General features: G+C 34.0%; 1 protein-coding gene across 2 annotated transcripts in view; it reads left to right on the top strand.

The window, feature by feature from the left end:
* Positions 1-18,690, top strand: part of Sec71 (ADP ribosylation factor guanine nucleotide exchange factor Sec71) — a 581,865-nt gene that overhangs the window by 411,754 nt on the left and 151,421 nt on the right. For both annotated transcript variants that reach the window (XM_090410617.1, XM_090410618.1), the window contains exons 27-28: positions 60-220; positions 15,499-15,629. In XM_090410617.1, coding sequence (XP_090266743.1) covers positions 60-220; positions 15,499-15,629 — 292 coding nt within the window. The remainder of the gene's footprint in view (positions 1-59; positions 221-15,498; positions 15,630-18,690) is intronic.

Raw genomic sequence — 18,690 nt, forward strand, 5'->3', positions numbered from 1 at the left:
TTTAGAATGCATGCGTTATAATTTCTGTCGGTATCTACTCTATATCTTTGTTCTTTCAGCACAGATCTATGAAAAGTATTTCCCAGCATTAATAGATTCCTTCCAAGACTCTGTAAAGTGCCTATCTGAATTTGCATGCAATGCTAGTTTTCCAGATACCAGTATGGAAGCAATTCGCCTTATTCGGCATTGTGCAAAATATGCTGCAGAACAGCCTCAAGTAAGCATCTGAATTATTATTTTATTATTATTATTATTTATTTATTTATTTTACAGCCACTATGCTATTTATTGTATTTGCTATTATCCAAAATAATTTTGGGTAAAATTATGAACTTAACATTAAAACTTCACTAGAAACATTTATAATTGCCTTTCTTCTAAAACCCTCCTTTGTGGAGAGGAAAAGATTTCTACCTTTGCACATAGCCATAACACACACACACACACACACACACTGCCTTTGGGAATTCAAGAAAATTGATGGTGTTTTTGGTATAATTATTTCTACATTACATTGTTGCATATCCTTGTAGTAATCTTTTAGTTTGTTCTATTCAAATGAGCAGAAGATAGACCTCCTTAAGGTTCATTTATATTCAATAACTATAGGAACTCAATACTAGAACTATAGGAAGTCAATAATGGTAACAAAAAAGTAGCATTTTCCCCCCATAACAACAATAATAATATAATTAAGATTAGAAACATTCGATGGCAGTAGTTGTCTATTATATTATTGTGTGTTGCTTTTAAAAGTCTGTCTATGCTTGTAAGAGATTACAGTAATCTTCTGGAAATGATGGAGACTGACCAGCCAATTTTTAGAAAGTTAGCATTAAAGAATGCTGCCTACTCCATTTGTTGAAGAAAATTGTGTAGAATGTTTATATACTTATATTACAAGTTTTCAAACACACAGAATCATGCAGTGTAGATTTGGCTTTCTAAAAATGCAATAAAACTTGCAAAAAATGCTTGACTTGTTTTCCAGGATTTTATTTTATTTTATTTTACTTTAAAGTATTGTGGTGTGATATTATTTTAGTCGTGGAGAGTTGTGTTAAGAATTAATGCTGAGATAGCCAAAGCCATGATGTAAATGTGCCATCCTGTCATTAATTTTGTGTTCAATGACCAGTAAGTTGTAGGTGCAAAAATCAAGTTATTCAGATAAACTATCTGTATTTATAGTTTTGTAGATCTGAAAAAGTGATATGACAAGGTGCCAAGAGAAAATCAAAATGCTGCAGTTGTATGGTGTCAGTGGGGCATTATATCAAGCAATACTTAGTCTTTATTTGAGTTGTAAGTCAGCAGTTAGAATTGAAGGAAGTACAAGAAGATGGTTTAATGTTAAGTCAGATGTCAGACAAGGATGTACATTATGAAGAAAAGTGTTACTAAACCTGATATCAAAATTGGAGATTTTAATCTCAGCTCTTTACTTTATGCAGATGATGTTATACTTCTAAATAAACCTGGTACAAGTCTGCAAGATTCCCTGACTAAATTGAATAACTGTTGTAATAGATATGATATGAAGGTCAGCAACAACAAGACAATGAAAATGGGCATAAGCATTGCAAATGGAGAACTTATAGAACAAGTAAAACATTTCAGCTACTTAGGCATGATTTTTAGTGAAGATAGTAAATTAAATATGGAAATAGACAACAGAATCAACAAATCTGGTTTTGTAGGAAGTCAATTGAATAAATTCATATGGAATAAGAGAGAAATTAGCCAAAACACTAAATTAGATGTATACAAGACAGTATTCAAGCCAACTTTAACTTATGGATCTGAGATCTGCGTTAGAAAAAAAACACTTGACCAAAGACTAGAGACCACAGGTATGAGAGTCCTGAGAAAGATTAGGGGTGTGAACAGATGGCATCAATGGCAATATCATATTATAATTGAGGATATTAGGAAAGAACCTGACATTGTTAGCATCCAGGAATGTGTTAGTAGAACTAATCTCAGGTGGTATGGTCACTTAAATAGAATGAGAGAGGAAAGATTAGCAAACCAAGTGGATTGATATAGTGAAAAGTACCTTAAAAGACAGAAATGTAAGATCTGATAATGTTGGAGTCTTGACAGTTAACAGATTGATTTGGAGGAAAATTGAAGTTAGTGGTGATGTAAGTTTTTCATGTCATATTATCATATCCTGTACACCCTTGAGGATACATGTTAGGAATTTGATTTTGATGATGATGATGACCTAATTATTCCCAGCACTAAATAACTAATTTTAAATACAGGATGCCAAGAAATTATATTCTGGTTTAATCCTTTATCCGATGTAAGCAAGTTTGTATGTGAGGCATCATCCCAACTATGGTGTTTGCATATGGATGCTAATGAATTCATATTAATTCCCCTAAGATTCCATAATGCAGTTCACTAATACTTTTGGGTGTGTTTTATGGAAAGAATGTGTATAATGCTATGCATTATGGAAGGGCCACTACCCAGACTGGTTTTAACTTCCATTTTTCTCATCAGTGGGAGCCAGATCTATATTGCACACACACCTGAGAGAATGTGTGCCTTACATTATGGAAATTTAAGTCAGTTAATGTGAAGTTATTAACCTCCATATACAAGTAGCCTAGTTGTGATGATACTTCACATGCAAACTTTGCTTACGCTTGGATAAAGGTTTGAACAAGAATATAGGTTTCTTGCTATTTTTATTTGATTTATAACCAAGTGAAAAAACATTCTACAACTGTAGAATGTTTTTTCATAACAACATAACATTAATATAATGTTAGTCCTTATTACTGTTTTGTGAAATAAGTAACTTTAATTTCAGAATAGTTGGTTAATATATGTTATTGTGAAAATCTCTGTCATTTGAAATATGACTTTCTTGTTTCAACAAAAGTTGCACTGATTCAGTTAGCAGCACTGGAGATGTCTTTCTATCATTGAATTAAACTCTCCAAGAAATTATATTCTAATTTAATCCTTTATTGAAGTGTAGCAAACAATATTTGTGCATGAAGTAACTTTACAACTAATGCTTCATGCACATACTTTGTGTGATTACACTTGGATAAAGGATTAAACACGATATAATTTCTTACCAAGTTCAATTTAATTTACAACTAACCGAAAAAAGAAAACTTGCTACAATTGTCTCTTTAACATATCTAAAGGGTGACTTAAATGGTAACTAAAACAAATGAAAAGCTTTCTAAAATTAATTGTGTGTTTATAAGTTAGTTATCTATTTTAACTGGTAATAATTTCCTCCATTACTTTAGATATAATTAAATTGAATCTTTCTATTTCTGCTGGTGTCTATTTGTATGACAAATACCAGTAAAATAGGAGACTATTTAAAAATAAAAAAGGCAAACAAGAACAGGGATCAACTCTGGAACATAAACCTGCAGAACAGTTGGAGAGAGAGAGAGGCCATTAGCATGATGAGACCATTTTTGTTAACCAGCTTGAATAAGCTTCTTGATCACTTTCTGGCAAAAAAGCAAACAAACAAAGGGTGCATTGAATGTTGCATATTGAAATGGTAGGAGGATATTTACCAACATTTTTATTATTATTACACCCTCTCCACGATGAGTCAGCAGACTCATCGTGGAGGTCCATTCAACTGACAACATATCTGTCATGCTGAATCTTAAAATCCTTAAGACTCCCTGCATTAACAATATATTCCAGTAATGCATTCCATTCACTGACAATTCTCCATGTAAAAAATCTACTTCTTGCACTCCTTTTCACCACACTCTTACACAATTTCCAGAGTTGGCCTGTGGTACTTCCTTTCTCTCCTCCTACTTTTTTCATAATCCCCCCTGGATTAATCTGATAAAATCCCATCATTAACTTAAATACACTCAGGTCTCTTTTTATGTGGATTTGAAGTTATGTGGTATAGTATGCCCACAGATACGAGACCTTTTGACACTTCTGCACATGTCAACAGAAGGAGAATCCATTCCGATAATAGGGTAATCCAGCGTTTCCCGAACTTTTCCTACGACAGAACACTTCACAAATCCTGAAATTTTCATGGAACACCTTGGTTATTTTGTAATATATTAATTGATAATTAATTGTTAATTTAGCTGATTCATTATTATTAATTAATAATTGATCATTAATTAAACATAAACATTAAATTAATTTGTGCTGATTTTCATTGACATATCCCATTCTGATCACCAAAAATTTATAATATTGTTATAAGTACTGTACTGATGAGTGAATGCAGACTTTTTCTCCTGTGTGATGATAGCGTTCCTCTCCTTTTGTACATCCTGGAGATTGCGTATAAACTGGATGAATCACTATCTGTTGCTTCACAAACGCCTTCAATAAGAGTTTTCTTAAAACCAAAATTAAACAAAGTCCCTTGTCTCTTATTCATATTAAAATTTAAATCTGTTGGCCTATTACTTTTAAAAAAATCACAGCACTATGGTTTCGAAACAAGCATGTGGATAATGCCTTAACTGATGATGATATTATTGGATATCGATTAACTTTAGAGATCGCTAAAGATCCAGAAAACGATAGTGAAGCGGAAGAAAAACCTCTCCCCCTCACTGCAAATATAATTCGAGGTCTTGAATTGTGCAATAAATTGGAAAATCATGTTCTTGTTAATGACACAAATTCTGAACGAGCCTTTAAATTCCAACGTGAGCTGAAGAACTGTATGTCTGGATATCGCGAGCTGAATAAAAAATTAGTGAAATCATCATCGCAAAGTTTAATCACTGATTACATTGTCAGAAGAAAAAATCAGCACAGAACTAGGGTGAAGCTAATTGTGTTTATGAAGAACTATTGCTTTACCATACAGATTTGATGCACTGACTATCTCTTCTGGTGATGAAAGTGATTTCGCACCAGTTCGCAAACGTTGCCAAATATTGTCTAATAGCGATAATTCTGATGGCAAAAGGTTTAAAAAAAAAACTTGTTACTTTTCATTAAAATTAAGAATAAAGCTTTAAATCAAACTTAGGCATTCTTATTTTCCTGAATTTTCATAAACTTTTTTTTATGCAATTTTAGGTTTATTTTAATTCATTGCTTCGGTTTTATGTGGTTTTAGAAAATTATGGACCGCATCCTTAATTTTTTATATGTGGTTTTCTGTGGAACGTATCTACCGCATAAAAAGAGACCTAGCTGTATCTCTTTCATATCACCTCTTTTCCTCCTATCCACCAAACAATGCAATTCACATTTCTTGAGACTTTCTCCATAGCCAGCATTCCAGAGTCCTGATATTGTCTTAGCCACTCTTCTCTGGATCCCTTTCCAGTGTTTCTACATTCCATTGAAAACCAGGTGACCAAATGTGAGCACACAATAGTACAAGTGTGGTCTGACCAGTACTTTATACAACGACCTCCTTATTCCTACATGTCATAGTATTTTGTCATAGTGGCATTACAAGGGATAAGTTAAATCCATTGTTTCTATTTAGATTTGTCGATGTAGTAAGGTCTCGCAACCCTCTTTGTATAAACGTTTTAAGAGATTTATGAGACGTGCTCAGTGTGGAGCATGTGTCCCTTGGAAGTGGCATGGAATGCCATCCGTTGCATTGTTTTTGCTTACATTGCTGTGGAGATTGGTGACAAAGGGAATCTTACAGTCTTTGAAATGCTCTAATCCTCAACGTGTAGAACTAATGCACAATCCATTTGAAAGAGGAAAAAAAAAAGGACCAATCGAAGAAACTTAGTTAGTTGCCTATTTCCTGTATATATTTTTTAAGAATAGTCAGTTTATCTTGGCAATGATGACAGCCAGTAGTCAGAATATTTGAAAATGTCTAGGGACCTTATCTGCATTAATTATATGGGAGCACCTTGATGCTTATTCATTGGGCTCATTAGGTTGTATGACACTCAGGTTATACTGTTCATTTGGTAATTTTAGAGGATTGGAAAAACTTTTATTGGGATTATATTGATCAAGTGTATATAATAAACAACTAAGTTATACTAACTAGTTTCACCAACTAAGTCTGTTTGCATCTTCAGGGTACATAACTGATGTAAGGCACTAAAAAGTAAAAAACTGTTACAAACTAAAATCAACCGATTCCAATTATATTAAACAAAGAACAGAGCGCGTACAATACATTCATAGAGCGTGGATGATTTCACTTGTTGTTATTTAGGAACGTTCTATAGTTGGCACTATAATTCAGTTCTGGCGAGTTGAAGGATCTGATAAGGGTCTTCCAGATCACGGGTAAGATTAGTCCTTGGTTCCTGTTAAGGTTTTGTGTACAGCAGGCAACTGTTGTGGCCTCCTTAAAAATTCAGGAGCGGAAGTCCTCCTCTATGTAAGGAATTGTGCTTCTATCCCACTCTATGGTATGGTTCGTTCTTGAGAAATGAAAAGCTAAACCCCATTTTTCTTCTCTGTTATTATTGACATCACCTATATTTTCTTTTTGCCTAATTTCAAGGCTCCTTGAAGTTTGGCCGATGTAATTCAAGCCGCACGAGCATGGTATGTTATAAACTCCAGCATATTTGGAGAAAGGATGGCTATCTTTTGGAGATCTTAAGAATTGTCTAATCGTTTCTGTGGGTTTAAAGGCCACTCTTATTTTATGTGGTCTAAGGAGTCTAGCAATCTTATTGGAAACTGTCCCTAAGTACAGAATGATGATGGTAGAAATATAACGTACATCATCTTGTTGTCTTTGTTGGGGTTCAGAGAAAAGTATCTTGTGGACAAGTCTTCGAGGAAATCCATTCATGATAAGGTTTGTGGATATCAGGGATAGTTCTTCCTGGAGGTCTTGTTGATCTGTTGTAAGGAGAGAGGCACGGTTCTTCAACATGTGTACAATACTAAGTTTCTGAGAAATGTGGTGTGAGGAAGTGAAATGTAAATAACGTCTGTATTGGTAGGTTTGCGGTAAACTGAGAGGTTGATACCACCATTCGGAAGCTTCTTAATTAAAGTGTCCAGAAATGATAATTGGTTATCTTCTTCAAGTTCTAGAGTGAATTTGATTGTGTGGTGTAGAGAGTTGATTTTCTTAAGAAAGTCAAACAGGTCCTTTTTTGTGTGGTTCCAAACGATAAAGATATCATCCATGTATCTCCACCATACTGTTGGTTTAGGGTCTGTTTGAGTTAAGATTTTACTTTCAAAATCCTCCATAAAGAGATCAGCACAAGATGGTGAGAGGGGATGGAGCTTTTTGGGTCAAGAAAATTAAACGTTTTTTAATTTTAGAGGATTGTCGGGTATTGTCTAGTTCTGAAAGGTGTAGTGGGTACAATGGTGCAGGCATTTTGGAATGGTGGCTTCCTACTCATCCATTTCCAAAATATAGGCAACCCTGTACCCACTACCTCTTTTAGAAACCCTGCAGCTCTCTAAAATTACCAACTGAACAGTATAACCTGAGTGTCATCTAACTCAACAAATGAATAATAGATGCCACTTAGAGCTATCTGTGGAAAAGACAGAGAAAGCTTGTGAACAGGTGTGTGAGAAAGTTTCATCCATCAATTAAATTACTCTCTTGAACAGCATCAAGATTTTTACAGAGGTTTTTGGTGCACCATCCCAAATGTGAGAATAGTATTGTAAGGCTAGGCTGATTCAGGATTTGTGTATAGTTATCAGCTTGACACTTATGAAGTAACATTTTAAATGAAATGGATGTTGAGATTTTTGGAGACTGAGGAGAATTTAAATATGATAATGTGTTTGATCACATGAAGGAGTATAGGTAAATTAGCCTGAGAAGAGTGCTCCCCATAGTGCATACCACTCATCCCCATGGTTGAGTGGTATGATATTTGTCCTTTTGTTGAAAAAGAATCTGTTTAATTCTTGTTGCTGAGGGATATTTCTTTAGGATAAAAGGACCTTTTCAACCAGAGATGAGTTAGCTGCCAATGTAGAAGTGGCAAGATGTTTCCTTTTGAATAACACTCATTTTTCATCCTGCAGACAGATGATTCACCATGAGTACATACACTAAAATTGGATAAACATCAGGGCATAAGTGGCCTGGCTGCGTGATGTTGTTGGGAGTAGTCTAAGAAATAGACAATCTAGATTTATGGACTTGGAGAGACTGGAGGTTCCTAGATAGAGAGGGTTTAGGACTGTAAAGTCAAATAATTTCACTATATCCTGTGATAAGGCTTGTGAAAACAGTGTCTTCTGGAGGTACATCGGTGAAGAAAGATTCTACTATCAAAACTAACCATTTGACTTTATTTACTCTGGATATTTTCTTTTTTCTTTGTCAAAATAAGTTTTACAGTCAAATTGAAGGAAATGCCATGGGAAGTCCACTCTCTCCTGCTCCTGCCAACTTCTATTTAGAATATTTAGAAGATATCCTGTTTTCATTCATACACCCTCAGCCTTCATTTTAGATTCACTATATACACAATGTTTTTTGTGATCTGGCCCATAAAGAAGAAACATTACCTATCTTTTTATCTAATATAAATAATCTACATTTACGAATCAAATTTACTTTCATCATCATCAAATTCTTGACCATACCATCTGAGATTAGCTCTGCTAATGCATTCCTGAATGCTGACAATGCCAAGTCATCATCATCATCAAATTCCTGACATGTACCCTCAAGGGGTGTACAGGATGTGATAGTACTACATGAAAAATTTACATCATTACTAACTTCCTATCTACAATTTTCCTCCAAATCAGTCTGTTACTTGTCAAGACTCCAATATTATCATTATCAGATCTTATAATTCTATTGTCTAAGGCACATTGTACCGTATCAATCCACCTATATCTTGGTCTTCCTCTGGGGCGTTTTCCTGCTAACCTGTTGCAGAGAACATTTGTTTTGCTAATCTTTCCTCGCCCATTCAGCTTAAGTGACCATACCACCTGAGATTAGCTCTGCCAATGCATTCCTGGATGCCGACAATGTTAAGTTCTTTCCTAATATCCAGGTTTTTAGTATGATATTGCCATTGATACCATCTGTTCATGCCGCTAATCTTTCTCAGGACTCTCATGTCTGCGGTCTCTAGTCTTTGGTCAAGTGTTTTACTTCTGACCCAGCTCTCAGATCCATAAGTTAAAACTGGTTTGAACACTGTCTTTTATACAGCTAATTTAGTGTTCTGACTAATTTCTCTCTTATTCCATATGAATTTATTCAATTGACTTCCTACCTTACCAGCTTTGTTGATTCTGTTGTCTATTTCAGTATTTAATTTACCATCTTCACTAAAAATTGTGCCTAAGTAGCTGAAAAGTTTTACTTGTTCTATAAGTTCTCCATTCGCAATGCTTATGCCCATTTTCATTGTCTTGTTGTTGCTGACCTTCATACCATATCTATAACAACAGTTATTCAATTTAGTCAGGGAATCTTGCAGATATGTACCAGGTTTATTTAGAAGTATAACATCATCTGCATAAAGTAAAGAGCTGAGATTAAAATCTCCAATTTTGATATCATGTTTAATACCACTTTTCTTCATAATGTGATCCATATAGATAATGAATAACAGAGGGGATAATGTACATCCTTGTCTGACACCTGATTTAACATTAAACCATCTTCTTGTATTTCCTTCAATTCTAACTGCTGACTTACAACTCAAATAAAGACTAAGTATTGCTTGATATAATGCCCCATTGACACCATACAACTGCAGCATTTTGAATAGCTTTTCTCTTCGCACCTTGTCATATGCCTTTTCTAGATCGACAAAACTTAAATACAGATCTTTGTTATATTCCCATGCTTTCTCAACTATTTGTTGTAAAGTGAAGATCTGATCCTGACAGCCGCTATTTGGCCTGAATCCAGCTTGTTCTTCACCAAGCTTTCTTCCACAATTCTTCTCAACCGTTTCTCAAGTATGCTTGCATAGATCTTGCCAGGAACACTCAGTTGGGAAATACCTCTGTAATTCTCACATTCAGTTTTATTTCCCTTTTTATTTATGGGTACTATTAGAGCTCTACTCCAATCATCGGGAATTCGTCCCTCTGTCCAGGCTTTCTGAACTATGCAGTGCAGCCACTGTAAGACTCTTATACCACCATACTTCAGCATTTCTGGTCGAATATCACCTACTCCTGCTGCCTTTCCACATTTCAAGCCTTTGGTGGCTTTTTCTTCTTCAAGTATGGATATGTATTCCTGACTGCATGCCTGGTCAGTGTTTTTTACCACTGTGCTATCAGCACTGCTTGTTTCATTTAGCAGTTTTTCAAAGTAATTACTCCATACTTCAAGGATATCTTTTTCTCCCGTTTTCATGTCACCTTTATCATCTCTAATTCCTTTTACGGCACTCTTTCCTCCATTCTTAAGCTTCTTCAACAACCTCGAGAATATCTTGCCTCCTTCTTGATATTTATTTTCTTGTTCTTGCCAAAGTCCTCCCATGACTTTTGTTTAGTTAGTTTTACACATTGTTTAGCTTTCTTACATTTGTCTCTGTATTCGCTAAGAACACAAACTAACTTATTTGCCAGGAACTTTTGATATGCTTTCTTCTTTTCCCTTCACTGCCTCTTTAACTTCTTGTGTCCACCATGGAGTTCTGATTTTTCTATCCTTGCAGACAACCTGACCACATGCCTCTCTGGCTGAATCCATCAGGGTTTTCTTCAAGGCTTGCCACTGAATCTCCAAGGTTTGGTTCCTGTTCTCAAACTTTTTCATTTTTTCTTCAATAATCTTTGTGTATTTTAGTCTACAGTTCACATCTGACAGCTGCTCAACTTTTATTTGCTTTAAAACTTTCTTACATGTTATTCTTTTCAATATGAAATTGAATTTTAACCTGCTGAAGACTATTTTTATGTTGGAACATGGTGTTAGTAATAACCAGTCCATGTCCTGATCAGAAATCCATCAGGTATTTGCCATTATTATTAGCTTTGCTCTTTTCTCGAAATTTTCCAAATATTTTTATATGTCTCACAATCATTTCCTACTCTGCCATGTAGATCCTCAACAAGAACCAACTTTTCCTTTTTCATTGTGTCAGTTGCTTTTTCTAAAGCCTCAAAAAATTCCTTCACTTCTACCTTAACCATCTGTGGGACCATAGGCACAAATAAGTCTCATTGTCCAGTTCCCCATTCTCATATCTGCCCACATTACTCTACTTGAGACTGACTGCCATTCAAGAAGATTAGTCTCGTATTTTGTGTTGAATACTATGGCTACTCCTTTTTTTCCTTGATTGTCATTGCCTGAATATAACATTTTGTATTTATTGTTCAGAAAGATCTCACCGGTTTTTGTCTTTTTTTTGTTTCAAATATACTATGGATATAAAAAAAAGATAACAAATTATCCTTAGATATTCTACTCCTTTGCCCATTGTCAGGTGAACAAATTATAGTCGGGTCTCGTTTTATGCAGTAAATTCGTTCCACAGAAAACTACATGTAAAAAGTCTCACAAAAAAGACCTAACTTACGTTGAAAAATTAGAGATACATTCCATAATTTTCTAGAACCACATAAAACTGAAGCAATGAATTAAAATAAACCTAAAATCACATTAAAAAGTTTATAAAAAATTCAGGAAAATAAGAATGTCTAAGTTTGTTTTAAAGCTTTATTCATTTAATTTTATTGAAAATTAAATGAATAAAAATGAATAAATATTTAAAATGAAAATATTAAATGAATTTATATTTTGTCATCAGAATTATCATCGCTATTAGACAATATTCAGCAACGTTTGCGAACTGGTGCGAAGTCACTTTCATCACCGGAAGAGATAGTCAGCGCATCAGATTTGTATGGTAAAGGCAATGGTTCTTCACAAACAGAATTAGCTTCACCCTCGTTCTTGTTGGAATTTAAAGGCTCGTTCAGAATTTGTGTCATTAACAGGAACATGATTTTCCAATTTATTGCACAGTTCAAGACCTCGAATTATATTTGCAGTGATGGGGAGAGGTTTTTCTTCTGCTTCACTATCGTTTTCTAGATCTTCGAATATATCTTAAGTTAATCGATATCCAGTAATATCATCATCACTTAAGGCATTATCCACAAGCCATTCATGTACATCATTCTGGCTAAATGTATCAAAACCTCCTCCACCAATTTCCTGTACCATAGTAATGATTTCAGCTGATAATATAGATGTTTGCATGGTTTCCCTGTTTACAAAACATCCAGGCCAAGCTGCTTTCCAGCAGGCATTTAAAGTTTGTGGTCTTATTTCAGCCGTATCAGATGCAACATGATTTAAGCAGTCCAAAATATAATTTTTTTTCCAACCGTCAGTTACTGTTAATGATTTATTTTCTAGTTTATCCAATATAAATGGAAAAGTGTGCTTAACGTAATATTTTTTAAAAGTAGCAATTATGTCTTGATCTTATGGCTGAATAATGCTTGTATTGGGTGGAAAAAACACCATGTGCACATTTGAATGCTCTAAATGTGGATGACTTGGTGCATTGTCAACAATTAATGAAACTTTAAAATCGAGAGCTTTTTGCTTTATCTATGTTTCCACTTCTGCTACAAAGCAATTATTGAACCATTCAGTAAATACAGCAGTTGTTATCCAGGCTTTTGTATTAGCTATCCAATGTAGCTGTTTTAGATCTTTGCCTTTTAGAGCACTTGGTCTTAGAGATCGATTTACTAGGAGGGGTTTCAACATTTGATTTTCTGATGCATTGCTACAAAGTAGCAATGTTACTTGATCTTTGCTTGCTTTAAACCCATTTGCTTTTTTCTCTGACTTTGCGATGTAAGTTCGACTAGGCATTTTCTTCCAAAACGATCCTGTTTCCTCACCGTTAAACACTTGATTGGGACAATATCCACCATCTTCAGTGATTTTGGCTAACTTCTGTTGAAAATTTTTGACTGCTGCTTCATTTGCTGCTGCAACCTTGCCTGTAATCTTCACGTTATGAAGTGCATTCCTTTTTAAAAATCCAGTTAACCATCCTTTGCTAGCCAAAAATTCTTTATCAGCCTGGGGAGCAGAAGTAGACGGCTCCAATTGCTTCATCTGTTCATAAAACCAAAGAGCTTTTTGTTTAATTAAATAACCACTTTTAGGAATTCTTCTTTGAGTTAATTCTTCAATCCAAATTACGAGCGCTCGTTCCGTTTTTTTCTAATAAAGCATCTCTTGAGTACGATGATAATTTGGCACTTAATTTTGTGCCAGAAATGACAGATTTTCTTACTGTGACTTCATTCTTTTTAATTGCTCTTATAGTAGATTTGCCTAAATTAAAATGTTTACCAATTGCTGTTGATCCCTCTCCTTGCTAAGCGATCTAAAATTGCAATTTTCATTTCCAAAGAAATTGCTTTTCTTTGGTGTTTTTTTTTTTCTCCATTGGGCCAAATTAAATCTTTATAATAAAAATTAGCACAATTTAGACTTTCGATAATGAAAAGACAAACACTTACTCATATGCAAAATTAAATTTCACGGACACTCACTGCTTACACGTTACGACAGAATGTGCTGAAACACGCTGTTCATTATGTACAACGGTACATAAGTTTTGAAGTTATGCAGTGCATAACTTGAAATCCACATAAATAAGATACGCATAAAAAGAGACCTGAGTGTACTTCTGTTTATCAAAAGCCTACTTTCACTGGATGCTACATTCAACAATAATCTACTCACTATCCCTCACAGAAGACTGGACTTCTGAAAACTTGAATGATGAAAGTACAGTTGTATCATAATATTATTGCCTTAAACTTCTTTAAAAAATGTATTAAGAAATAATTTTCCATATAGTTACTCTAACATATTTTATACTTGACCCTTGAACAATACGGTTAAGGGAGCCGACCCCCCGTGCTGTTGAAAATTTGCGTATTACCTTTGACTCCCCAAACACTTAACTGCTAATAGCTTACTGTTGACTGTAAGGCTTACCGATAACATAAACAGTTTATTAACACACATTTTGTATGTTATATGCATTATATATTGTATTCTTACAATAAAATAAGCTAGAGAAAAGAAAATGCTATTAAGAAAATCATAAGGAATGTAAGTTTACATTGTCTCTATACGAGATCAATTCTGTCTGTCAGTACCTACATCAGTATTGTCTTATGTGATATAAAACACTATACATGTTATACATATTACTAACTCTAGACATCAAAAATGAAAAGATAATGTGAAAAAGAAATTCATATTTATTTACAGGTATAACGATTCATGCTTTGATAATGGAGCAGCAGTACGTTTGCTTTATATGAATTGTTATAAAATTTTTAATTTATGATAATTAATTCATTAAATTTAACTAATTAATTAATAACAGTTAATTTTATGCAGTTATGATTTAATACTGCATCTTTGTTTACATTTTTCTCGACTGCAAATGGTGGCATGTACAGTTTGTAAGTGTTTGTGTGCATAAGTTTTGATAAATTTTAACTTTTTATAATAGATTTGTGTATATTTTATGATAGTAAATGATAAAATAGACTAATATCTACATATATTTTATGCATACATGACACATCTAACTTTTTCTTAATTTTTTTGATATATCTTAGCTACGTGGTTCATCTGCAAATTTTTTTTCCAATTGTCGTAAATCTCAGAAAAATTTTCCAATATATTTATTGAAAAAAATCTGCATATAAGTGGATCCATGTTGTTCAGGGGTCAACTGTATATATAAAATTAACAAGTTAATGCTTTTTTGGAACTCCTAGTTAATATTTTAATTTTATTATTACTATAATATAGTATTTCTCAGTTAAAATCACAAATTGTTAACGTTGGAAGTATTGCACATTTATATGCAAAATATAATTTTGATTTAAAAAAATAATAGAAGGGAGCCTCCACTAAAGAAAATGGAGTGAAAAAAAAAGAAAACAATTTCTGCTTGTAGCCACTTCTTTTCATAGTCCATAAATGTTTTAAAAAAATTCACATAGTAATTTTATTCAATGAATTTTCTAGCCAAATATAAATAACTCATTATTTCTTGTAATATTATTTCTATTCTACCTGGAAAGTCAAACTGATTGCCACAGGGACACAGATCTTCCAAGCATTTCAGTTTTCTCTTGAAGATGTTCCTGGATTATAGGGCATATCTGTTAGCATTGATTCAATAATATGGTCTGCTAGCATCTCCTCTGAACTGTTCATTAATTTCAATCTGATTAGTGAGAGTTTTACAACTCACGAGACCATAAAATATGCTTCAAATGGATAAAAAAAAATTGAGCAATGATGACACTTAATAAAACAGGTTATAAAATGATCAACAATGTAATTTAGAATTTGACAGTAGCAAAGTATACCCATTAGGATTATCCAGGAGACAATCCTGCTGGTGTTATTTTTTTTTTCCCATCATTGTTGTATTAACTTTATGAAATGTCCACATTTAATTCAGAATTTCAGTATGTATAAGTATTGTTTACAGAATGCTGCTTTACTGAAAGTGATATTTCTTATGACTATTCTAGATGTTCAAAGAACACAACATTGAAGATCTGAGTGTTCCCGAAGACGACAGAGTTTGGGTTCGAGGCTGGTTTCCAATTCTTTTTGAGCTTTCATGCATTGTGAATCGATGTAAATTAGATGTAAGAACAAGGTCAGTTAGCTGTGGTCCCTTCTTTTATGTAACAGCACAATAAATACATACACACCAATGTCTTCATAGATAAAATGCAAATATGATATGCAAATCATTGAAAAGCTCATTGATTTATTTCCATTGCTATTATATTATATCCTGAATCACTAGTACAAGGTCAAAATTATGAAGAGCTAATGAAGTTGCAATGAATGCAAATGCTTACAGCATCCTTGATCTTAGTCTAGGATGATTATGATCAAGCCTGATTGTAAGAGGTTTCAGTTACAATAGTTTTTTTTTTTTGTGATGAAAATTATAAAAGTTTTTTTTTTTTTTTTTATCATTTTCAAATAACAGCTAGAATTTCTCTGTATTATGGCACTAACTTCATTGGTTTTAACAAATCTTAATTATAACAGATTTTATGCATTGTTCCCTTCCAGGAAATTTACTTTTATTACTATTGTTACAGGATGCCTTCAAGGGATCCAAGGATTCATCATGGGAAGGCCTTCTACTCTATTATTTAATCTACGCACAACTCACCTCTGCTATTCAATTCTCCATCTACATTACTACCATCATCATCGACACCATTCTAGTGTCCACCAATCTAACCAACAACAGTAGTATTACTTTTACTATGCCTTTTTTTTTACACCTGGAATCTGGTACTTGAAGATATTTTTAGTACTTTTCTCATCTTAAAAGATTGAAACAGGATAATTGAAGCTTCCTGCTACCCATCTATCTACAGAGTCAGAAATGCTAACTTTCAGAGTATACTTTGTCTGGTCTCACCATTTCATAACCTAAAGCTTGCATTAGCAGTGTTTCTGAATCATTTTGTGCTTAATATTGTTCTTGCAGTTTAGTGTGTTTTTCATTGCACTTTACTTATAGTGTAATATACACAACATTAGAACCAGAGCTCTATTGCTGACTCTCCAAAATTATAGTAACTTTAAAGCAATTATTCCTTATCAGAAGCATGTCTTGAAGTGAAAAGTCCATGTCTAGAAATATATCAAGTGGTCAGTTCTAATTAACATGCATTCAAATCTATCATTCAGATACAGCTTGTAGTGTTTCCTTGCTTTTAATATAATGTCAAGAATATTAGAATCAGCACTCTGTTCTTGACTCTGCTATCATAAGTATATCATAAAGTGAAAAAGTTCTTACTAGAAAATTTTAGTGGTCAATATTAGTGGTCATTTAAATGCATCTCCTATAGAATAGTGAAATGTAACTTGCACATTACTTTGAAATTTTTGGTTTGATGCATTCTTTTGCAGAAACTAATTGTTACAATCAGCGGAATTTACTAGTGATTCATCAGATGAAATTTTTGAGAATGATTTTGCAGATTTTACCAGACTTTGACTCTGAAAGTGATTTATCGCACTTTGCTGTATTTTCCATATTTTCCTGGTTAAGTTAACTACTTTGGGTTATGCTGTTTGTGATGATTACTACCAGAGAATGTTAAAAATGTCAGAAAAGCAGATAAAATGCATTTTACAGTACTTTGCTCTGAATACTATTGGAATTTTTTTGTGGATCCCACCCATATAAGGTATATAGACTAAGGGCTAGGTAATCTTGAATCCTTACTGTAGAGACCAATGAACTTTTTTTAAATCCACTGCAGGTTTCCAATAAACAGGATGGTGGTTTCACATTAGGCAGTGAAATCATCTAACTACCTAATGACATTCACACTCATCCATGTCCAGTGCGGCAATGATTGGAAATTATTTGAATGCATAGCTTCACAACTTGATGAGGAAATATGTTATCCAGTTATCATCCACTGATAACATTGATAGTATGTTATCCAACAATGCTAATACTGACAACAGTGATGAAACTGAATTAGCTAAAGTGAACAGGTGAAGGAATGTTCAGCCAAGTTGGCTATGCCTTTCACATGTTTGTATAACTTGAGTCTCAGCTCAGCAATGATACCACAGGAATGGAAGGAATGTGTGATAGTTCCATTGTAGTGGTGCAAAAACTGATGTGTCTAACTACCAACCTGCCAGTATCTCTGGTGTGGTAATGAAGATTTTAGAGAAGTTGATAAAACTCACATACAGAAATGGGTTGACAAACAAGCTATACTCTGCTAGGAGCTGCATGGGTTTATTAAAGGAAGGTTGTGTTTTAGCAGTTTGCTCATATTTCATGACAGTGTTAAGGCCGAGTTGGATAAAGGGATGGAGCACTATGATAATGTTGGATTTTGCTAAGGCATTTGATAGGATACTACACAGAAAGATGTATAAACTGGAGAATATGGAATTGGAATATAAACTCTTGAATCAGCAGATGGTTAGCAGCCAGATATCAAAAAAGTGGCATGTGGTGGGTGTGAATCTGCCAGATTTAAAGTGACCAGTGGTGTACTTCAGGGTTCAGTCCTTGGGCCATTGTTGTTCAATCTATTCATTAATAACATTAGGATGGCTGTAAAGGAGATGTACAATTGTTTGCTGATGATTAGAAGAAAGTGCAGACAATCAGGGATGCTACTGATACCCAGCACTTACAAAATGATTTGAATAGGCTAGAAATTTGGGCAAACGAAAATGGCTGTCAGTTTAATATTAGTAGGTGTAAAGTTATGCACTTTGGCGTGATGAGATTTCCAGCAGAAAATTATATTAGCAGGGTTATGCTACAAGAAATTGATGAGGCTAGGAATCCTGACATAATGGTGGATAGGAATTTGAAGTTCAATGGTCACATAGCAAAAGTTGCAAATACAACTTGGAGGATAATTGGGATGTTGAAGCGAACCTTGACATGTAAGGATAAGGAAGTCATTTTGTCTCTTTATAAGTCCTTGATAAGACCACACCTAGATTATTGTGTGCAGATTTTCTCCCGAGTTCTAAGGGGATAAAGAAACTGTGAAAAGGGTGCAAAGAATTACAAAGATTATATCCACATTATGGGATTTAGATTATGAGGACAGATTGCGGGTATGTGGATTACACACTCTGGTAAACGGGTGATGTGATAGAGGTCTATAAACTTCTGAATGGGTGTTATAGGATATCGTCTGATG

Source organism: Typopeltis vanoorti, chromosome 20 (assembly GCF_054136105.1).
Source record: "Typopeltis vanoorti isolate ZY-2024b chromosome 20, IOZ_Tvanoo_1.0, whole genome shotgun sequence".
Taxonomy (NCBI): domain Eukaryota; kingdom Metazoa; phylum Arthropoda; class Arachnida; order Uropygi; family Thelyphonidae; genus Typopeltis; species Typopeltis vanoorti.